The sequence below is a fragment of the Tupaia chinensis genome, unplaced genomic scaffold (genome assembly GCF_000334495.1).
Source record: "Tupaia chinensis unplaced genomic scaffold, TupChi_1.0 Scaffold000066_1, whole genome shotgun sequence".
NCBI lineage: Eukaryota > Metazoa > Chordata > Mammalia > Scandentia > Tupaiidae > Tupaia > Tupaia belangeri.
This window is the reverse complement of record NW_006159525.1, coordinates 10,772,051-10,781,140: the sequence shown is the minus strand read 5'-3', so window position 1 is coordinate 10,781,140 and position 9,090 is coordinate 10,772,051. Positions and strand designations below refer to the sequence as shown.

General features: G+C 41.2%; 1 protein-coding gene across 4 annotated transcripts in view; it reads left to right on the top strand.

Annotated features, from left to right (window-relative positions):
• The window catches only part of RHBDD1 (rhomboid domain containing 1), a 167,310-nt gene that overhangs the window by 27,445 nt on the left and 130,775 nt on the right, over positions 1–9,090 (top strand). For 3 of the 4 annotated variants that reach the window (XM_006141958.3, XM_006141959.3, XM_006141962.3), the window contains exons 2-3: positions 3,778–4,294; positions 5,605–5,737. In XM_006141958.3, coding sequence (XP_006142020.1) covers positions 3,862–4,294; positions 5,605–5,737 — 566 coding nt within the window. In that variant the 5' untranslated portion in view covers positions 3,778–3,861. Of the gene's footprint in view, positions 1–2,746; positions 2,805–3,777; positions 4,295–5,604; positions 5,738–9,090 lie in introns of those variants that run through there. The other variant, XM_006141960.3, reaches the window with a different exon arrangement.

Here is a 9,090-nt window from a genome sequence, read left to right as displayed (position 1 = left end):
GTGGGGATGGCCACGCCGCAATCCCTTTTCCCCCATTCTCCTCTCGGGATCTTGGGCATGCATGCACATGTGCCCGGCATGGGTTTTTTAAGCCACTGGGTTTGGGACACGAACCGCAGTCAACTTATGGGAGTCCAGCGACATAGCCATTACACCAACTGCTAGTCCCTAAGTTTACATTTCTAAAACCAGATGAGAAATCAAGACTTTAAATAAAAAAATCTGGGAATCAGCCAGATAAAAAGAATTACAGAAACCATAGAACCCAAGTCCGTGAGTATGTGCAGGAAAGACTAAGGATAAAGGAAAAGTGAACATCAGAGAAAAGCAGATTGGATGGGAGGGTGAGCCAGGGGAGCAGGGCATCCCAAGGCAGTGGTGACAGTCAGCAGTGGGGAGATAGAGTTGGTAGGTGGGACGGGACGCAAGTAGAAAAGAGCGTTGGATTTGACCAGAGCCTGTGTCACGTGTTAAGTCAGACTGGGATTTGACCGGAGTCTGGGTGCACCGTCTGTTCTTTCATTTATACTCTTCATCACTAGTGATTCCAATCAAGGAGGAATTTTTCCTTAAGCAAAGATGTGATTCGTTTTGGCTTTCTGCTTCGTGTGGCCTGGCACCTATAGGACATTGTTGTCACTTGTATCGAAGAGTTTATTTTGTGGATTGTTTAATAGTTATCAAAAATCAGGGCCATATTTTTTCATTGCTTCTATTATAGGTAATTATGTTTGACTTTATATGTACATAAACATATAGATATTTATGAATAATTACTTACAAGGGTTGCAATAATAGTTACAGTAGTTGGAGAATTAAAAATCAACTTGTGTTCCAATGTGAAAAATTTAGGCCATTTCTCCAAAATGATTTGGAAGCCATTTGAAATCTCATTAAACTCTCTGGTTATGAGAATGTTACTGAGCAACAATAATAAGCCTATGGCAATAAAAATCTTGGGTTGTGTGTGTGTGTGTGTGTGTATGTGTGTGTATGTTTGTGTTTGTGTATGTGGATATATCTAACCGATTATAGTTACTGATAACTCCTGCAGACATGGAATACTTTGCTGTCTTGCAGCTTCACTCTTCTTTCAAGTCACCTTTTCTCTGCTGCTCTCCCTTCTGTCCTTACTCTTTCCTGCACGTGCACATATATGTGCACACACATCCACATATAAGTGAGCTTACCTTATAGAAATAGAAAGAGTAACTACATTTACTAAGCACCTCCTTTGTTCAGGAGTGTTCGAGAAGTCCTGGAAAGGAGCTGTCACCACTCCTAACTTAAAGAGCACAATTGACGTTCAGAAAGTTTTAAGAGATTTGCTCTTGGCCACAGAGCTAGTAAGTAGGAGACTCTGCGCCATTTTACTCCAAAGCCCTTGCCTTGTCCAGTACCTCTTTGGATAGGGTCCAAGTAATATCCATAGGGAAAACAAACAGTAAATGAGAACTTTTTCAACATCCTATCCTCCTGTACTGCCTGTTTACACCTCTGACTTTTTTTTTTCTTTTTCCTTAAGAGGAAAAGGCTTTTTCTTCTAAGCACTTGATTCATTTCATCTGCTTGTTTGTGTCATAGGGTGTGTGTACTTGCTGTACTTTTTTTTTTTTTTTGAGAGAGATTTTTCACTGTAGGGCGCGTGCGCTCTCCAGACAGACAGAGAGAGACATAGAGACAGAAAGCGAGAAATAACCCCCCAGGGGGGATGGTCACGCCGCAATCCCTTCTCCTCCATTCTCCTCTCGGGATCTTGGGCACGCACGCACACGCGCCCGGCGTGAGTTTTAAGCCACCGGGTCCGGGACACGAACCGCGGTCGACTACGTGGGAGTCCAGCGACATAGCCATTATGCTAACTGCTGGTTCCCGGGTGTGTGTACTTGCTGTAGAGAAGCAGAGAGAAAAAGTGAGAAGTCACTCACCTCGGGAGAATGGCCCTGCCACAATCCCTTTTGCTCCATTCTCTTCCTGGGATTTTGAGCACGCACGCTCACAATGCCAGGTATGATTTTCAAGTTGCCGGGTCTGGGATTCAAACCATGGTCATCCATGTAGGAGTCCAGTGCTGTAACTTCTATGCCACCTACTGGCCTCTATCCCTTGTATCTTTAGTGTTTCTGTGTCCTGCTCTTTTGTTTGTTACCAGCTTCTTCCATGAACATAAATTAGTGTCTCCTTAAAGTGAATTTTCTGTATATTAGTAATTGCTGTGTAACAAACCATGCCAGAATCACCTTCGTGAAGTAAACCAAGGTGCCATTTATGTAGCTCACTGTTTCGGGGGTCACCAAATTAGGCTGAGCTCAACTGGACTTACTCATCTGTGGTCAGCTCAACCTCTTTGCTTCTGGAGCATCAGCTGGCTGCTGGTCAGGACTGTCAGGGGGACTAGAGCATGTGTCTCTTTCCATCTTCCAGCAGGTTAGTCCAGACTTATCCTCATGGTTGCTTGAGAGAGTTTCAAGAGAAAGAAGCCTGCGTGCCCTCTTGTTGTCGAGGCTTTGTGCTCATGGAGTATTCCTTACTCTTGATTCTATCAGCCAAAGCATGTCACAATGCCAGTGCAGGTCAGGGGGTGGTGAACACAAGTGGACCCTGGAGCTTTCCCTTGGCGCTAACTCCAGTTCACCCTTTGGGACCTTAGTGTAGTATCCCCTCAGCCTGAATCAAGTGCCTGGCTCTTGGTCTCCCTGATTGTGCTTACAACATCTTGTGGTAGTTGTTGGTTTTCTTCTTAGTGGAAAGTCTACTCCTTAAAAACAAAGACTGTGTTTAATCCAGGATTTGTCACATAGCAGGTAACTTTTAAAAGCTGAAGTTATTTTTTGTGAGAATGAAGCATTGAGGCAGTTGTTTTCTGACAGTATGGAAGTTGAGATTGAAGATAATCTGTGCTGGGGCCAACAGGTGGCATGGTGGTTCAGGCCTGGATTCCCACATGGCTGACAGTGGTTTGAATCCTGGACCTGGAAGCTTGCTTTCTCCCCCCCTCACCCAGTCTCTCTCTAGTCAAATTTAAAATAATAATAATTAAATAATTCTTTTTTAAAAAATAAGCTATGCTTATATCCTAAAATTTGTTTATGGATGTTTAAATACTTTGGAACAAACTCATTCTAATATATCAAAATTGAGTATTTCTTTTAAAAAATGAAAGGGATGGGCCAGCAGATGGCGTAATAGTTAAGGTGCTGGACTCCCATGTGGCTGACTGCAGTTCAAGTCCCGGACTCAGCAGCTTGAAATTCATGTCTGGCACATTAGAAGAGAATAGAAAAGAAGGGATTGCACCTTGGCCATCTCCCCTGGGGGTGATTTCTCGCATTCTGTTTCTCTCTCCTGTGAGTGCATATGCCCTTAGTAGAAATCTTCTTCTCACAGAAAAAAGGAAGGAGTAAAGAATCCTCGCCAGGTTTCTGAGAAGGAATCATTACTCACTGTTTATATGCTATCTTTGGAGGCTTTTCTTTAGGTTACAAGTTGTTGGATAAGGTAGACAAGTTAGAACTTGATGGCATATTTGTCAGCTAAAGCATACCTACCCATTAACTGGTTTGTTGGGATTTGGGATAAGATTTCTGTTTCAGAATGTAAAATGAAGGAGGAGTCTCAGCCAGCATCCTGGATGTTACCTCTGGAAGACACTGATAATAAATATTTTTATTTTAATGGGAAGTAAGATATGCGTAATGTGGATTTTTTTTTAAGTCAGTATGTCTTATCAGTGTAATCATTTTTAATGTAGATTTTTATGTGTGTTTTTTGTTCTAGGTTCAGCTGTCTTTATTATCTTCCCAGGTTCCTAAGACCTGACTGTATTTTCCCACTGCCGGGCTGTTTTCCTGCTAGCTAACCATGCAGCGGAGATCGAGAGGAATTAATACCGGTCTTATTCTGCTCTTTTCTCAAATATGCCATGTCGGCATTAACAATATTCCACCTGTCACCCTTGCAACTTTGGCTCTCAACATCTGGTTCTTCTTGAATCCTCTGAAGCCACTAATTTACTCCTGCCTTAGCGTGGAAAAGTGTTATCAGCAAAAAGACTGGCAACGTTTACTGCTTTCTCCCCTTCACCATGCGGATGACTGGCATTTGTATTTCAATATGGCATCCATGCTCTGGAAAGGAGTACATCTGGAAAGAAGACTGGGAAGTAGGAGGTTTGCTTATGTCATCAGTACATTTTCCCTGCTCACTGGAGTGGTGTACCTGCTCTTGCAGTTTGCTGTGGCTGAATTTATGGATGAACCGGACTACAGGAAGAGCTGTGCTGTAGGTTTCTCAGGTAAAGCCCATGTATTTCCGGGGAAACATACGTGAGGGCAAGGGAAGTATGGCTGCTGTCATAGTGTGAAGTATGGGTTTTAGTAAGTGAACTAAACTGAATGTTAAAGGCTAGGGCTTGCGTCTTAGAGAGGAGGCTGATTGGAGTAAAGCAGGGACACAGTGTTCTGTTTTTGCCATCTCATGCTTCCTCAGAGTGGCTTTTACTGTCCATATCTCTCTCTGCATTGTGGACACAGCTTCTTATTCAGTCTCTGAGAGTTCCAGTTTCTTTCTAAACTGTTCTTCTAGGACTCCATAGGAATGTAGGCCTCCCTTAGCCTTCTGCTGTGAGCTCTTCCAACCTCTGCCCAAAGCAGCTTTCACATTTTCAGATCTCTGTATAGCAACACACCCCCGTTCACTGCCCTGATTTCCTGTATTAGACTGCTTTTGTGTTGCTAACAGGAATACTTGACACTGGGTAATTTATAAAAAAATAGTGATTTTTTTTGGCTTACCATGGACAGAAAGTCCAAAGGTGTGGGACTGACATCACATATGGCCGACAGACATAAAAAGGGAAGGAAGCAGTCATGTGGGGGGCGTATGGTGGTGGGAGAGACAGGAAGACACCAGACTTTCCCACTTTCCTGTTTATCCCTCCCATATTCCCAACCTATTGGATGGTGCCCCCATATTAGGCCCTGCCTCTTTAAGATCTCATCATCTCCCAAATCCTTTACACTGGGGACCAGTCTTACATAAAGCATACATCTCTGGGGGGAAAAAACCATTATCGAAACTGTAGCTAAACTATTTTCTTACAGTAATGGAAGCTAAAGAAAAGGAAATGTTATTAAGCAATTATAAGTAAGAGAAAGCACATTTACAGTGTTTATTGAAAAAAATTCACATGTAAGTGAACCTATGCAGTTCAAAGCCATGTTGTTCAAGGATGAGCTCTATTGGTGTGTGTGTCTGTGTATTTATTTGAATTAAAATTCATACAGCATAAAGTGGACTGTTTTAAAGTATACAGTTCAGTGACATTTTATGCTACTGCTGGTATTTCACTCCTGTTTCATGTGCTGTAGATTTGGTAGCACACCGAAAGTCAGTATGAGCTTCCATGTTAAAAAACATCACAGGTATGATTGCCTCAGACATCGTTTATTTTTACTGAATGCCAAGTTGTAATGAATGTATTATATGTCAAAGCAAAAAGTTGGATGTAATCAAATAATCACTTTTACTTTTAATTAGTTTTTTTGTAAATGTTGACTCCACTTTTGGATTGTTGATATTTGTTTGCTCTTTATTCTCTTTTAGGAGTTTTGTTTGCTTTGAAAGTTCTTAACAACCATTATTTTCCTGGAGGCTTTGTCAATGTTTTGGGCTTTCCTGTACCCAACAAATTTGCTTGTTGGGCAGAACTTGTGGCTATTCATTTCTTCTCACCAGGGTAAGTGTTTACAGTGTTAGAACCAATGATCTAGATGAAATCTTTCCTTTTCAGATGAGGACATGGAAATTCAGGAGAGTCAGGACGCATCACACTGCTCCTGGTAGATACTTGGCTAGTTAGGATTCAGGCCTAACTCCTGCCCTGGTACTCCTGCCCATTCATGTTTTACCATCCTCCTTTGGTTCCTTTTTCTTGCTTTCTGTTTAGAAAAAGAAGGGTGGATTGTGTTATTTTTCTACCTCTTCTACCAGCTTCACTGCACTTAGTCAGTATTCAGCAACTGGAAATTATGGTTTATTTTTACCTTGGGGACATGGACCCTGGAGAAAGGGGATGATCGGGAAGGTTCAGGAAGAAGTAAGAAGTACTTTTTGTTGTTGTTGCTGTCCTTTTCAGACAGGGTTTTTATTTTTGTTTTGATTTGTGTGACTGTGTTGGGTATCATACCTTGTTTGGGAATATTCTCATTGGACTGTGTGTCAGCCCAGTAACCTTGAGTCTCTCTTTAATGCTAATTCCCATCATGGCCAGCCATTGGCAGCTGGTCTATAAATGGGAGTGATGTGGCCACTCAACACTACTCATTTACAATTGTATTGTACTGGTGACAGTGCAACAAAGAGAGCCGAACAAAATCTTCAAAGTTTTCTTTGAAAAAGAGTCTGGTAATGTCTGTCCCTTATCCGAACAGCCCTCTCTATACCTTGTCACTCACAGCTCCCCCGACTTGCTTGATGTGACTTGGTCTTCTATGTAGAGGGTAGGCTCTTGTATGGGACTGGCAACACCCAACATTCATATGAAAATCACTCCCTCTGGTACTTGAACTTTTATCCTATAATGAATCCATTGAATAAAGGTGCCTTTCATATTCTCATGCAACTATTTTTCAAGAGCTCATCATGCATTTATTTTTTTAGGGTCCCCTCCCATGTACGTGGAAAATGCCTGGTTGCACTTTTGTGTAATATGCTTATTTTCTGTAGAGGGACCTGATATCCTGAGCCTGGGAATTACACGAAATTTCCTGTCTTTGAAGTTTGAAAGAATAAATCTTTCAGTTTTTAAGATTTGACTGCTTTGAATGATAAACTTCAGATATCCAAGCATCTACTTATGCATGTGTCCAGAGAAAGACGGAGCCAAACACTGGTTTAGGAAACATAAGAAGCCAGGGCTGCTCTGAGATGGATTTTGGAAGAATGGGAGAAACTAGAGCTCTCTTTGCTTTGCATTGTTCTTCTGGTGGTTGTCAATTAGAATTTTCACTGGGAAAACACTGTAAACGGTCAGAACAAAGCCTGCTCTATCACAGGACTGGAAGGGCTGCCCTTTGGGAGAGGGAAAAAAATCTTCCAAAGCAAACGTTTGGTAGACCTCTGTGTTTTATGAAAACCAGAGAGTTAGTCATTTCCCCATTTACAGAGTTATGAAGGAAAGCCACCTTGAAGAGGGCTGTTAGGCACGGTGAGGAGGGAACCTGACTACCAGAGCGATGTCATCACGCACACTCACGTGGTGCTTTTGCTTTTCACAGTCCTGGCAGGGTGGACTCAGATCAGTTTGCCCCATCCCATCCTTTCATTTCCCTTCCAGTCCTAGGACTTGGTTAGCCGGTTGTGTTTGAAGAGCTGTCCCTGCCCTGAGTGGCCCTGGGGCAGTGTGCTTGCCACTCGAGGGACCTGTCTCTTCACAGACAGGCTCTGGCCCCTTCCTACCTCCCACCCCACCGGCTTCTGTGGACTAAAGGAAGGGGTATCTGATGCCAAGTTTTACTTTCTAGCCTAAATTATGAAGCTGCGATTTCTCATGAGTCTTTGGCTATCCAGACAGATATCCAAAACTCAGAGAAACACAGTCACAGTGGGCAAGTGTAAGAGAGGCTGACATTCTGGCCGAGGGACCTCAGGCAAATCACAGCCTTTCTGGGCCTCATTTTTCTTATCTGTAAAATGGAAATATTACCTCCTCTGTTGCATAAGTCACTTTTAAGGAGTCAAAGGAATAATTCACAAGAAAGTGCTTTATAAACAATAAAAAGCACTTAACCCTTTCTTTTTATTTCTTTTTATTATGAAATAGATCACTAGATGTGATTTCTACCTAATTTCTTTTCCTTTTTAAAATTAATAAAATAAATCAGCTGTTATTTCATTTTGTTTGAGTTTGACTCTAACACTCTTTGCTCCTGCTTGATTGTTCTATCCTGAATGACAGTGAGCTGTCTGAAAATGCCCGGAAGCCACTCATAAACACTAATTAAGCTGGCCATGGCTGCACTGAGGCCCTGGGGAGATTCTCTGGGATAATAGGGCAGTTCTGGAAACACTAGCTCGTTGGTTTTGGATACTGCTTTACTGCTAATGTTTGACAAGAGTAATTACTTTTATCTCTTGGTTAGATTGATCAAGTGAATGAAAAAATATAGTATTTTTTTAACTTGTTCCACTTTTTTTTATTATAACACTTTTCAAAGATAAGGAGAAGTTGTTGAAGGATAGGAACCTTGTAATTACTTATTCCTAAAGGCTTCCCTATGCATCTCCTAAAAATAAAAATAAAAGTATCCTATTTAAATTTTTTTTTCTTATTTTTTACATTCAGTCACTGAATGAATCTTTACACCACTGAAAATAAATTTTCCTTTGAGGCCAGCAGGTGGCATGGTGGTTAAGTGCGCTGGACTCTCACATGTCTGACAGCAGTTCAAGTCCTAGACCTGGCAGCTTGCTTTCTCACTTTCTCTCTCTCTCTGTCCCTCACTGGTCAAATTAAAATAAATAAAGATAAAATAATTCTTAAAAATATTTTTAAAGAATTATTTAACTTAATTATATCATTATTATTTTTCAGTTTGATCAGAGAGAGACAGAGAGAGAGAGAGGAAGAGAGAAAGCAAGCCACCAGGTCCGAGACTTGAACGGTGGTCAGCCATGTGGGTGGGAGTCCAGCACCGCCTTTAACCACCATGCCACTTGCCGGCCCGATAAATCTTCAAATTTTTTACCCAGCTTGAATACCCTGTATGTTAGACCAGTCAAAGAAAATAAAAAAATAATTAAAGATATTCTTTTATATAACCACATTACTATTATCATATTAAAGAGAATTAACAATAATTCCCCAATGTTGTCTAATAATTAGTACATATTCAAATTTTCCTGGCATTCAAAACATCTTTCATAACTGTGTTTTTGAGGACCCTTAGTTCATGTATTGCATTCAATTATTGTATTTCTTTGTTCTCCTTTATTCTGGGACAGACCTTCCACTTTTTAATTTTTCTATGACATTGACATTTTTTTTGTGGGGGAGAGTTGTTTTTTTTTTTTTTTTTTTTTTTTTGGGCT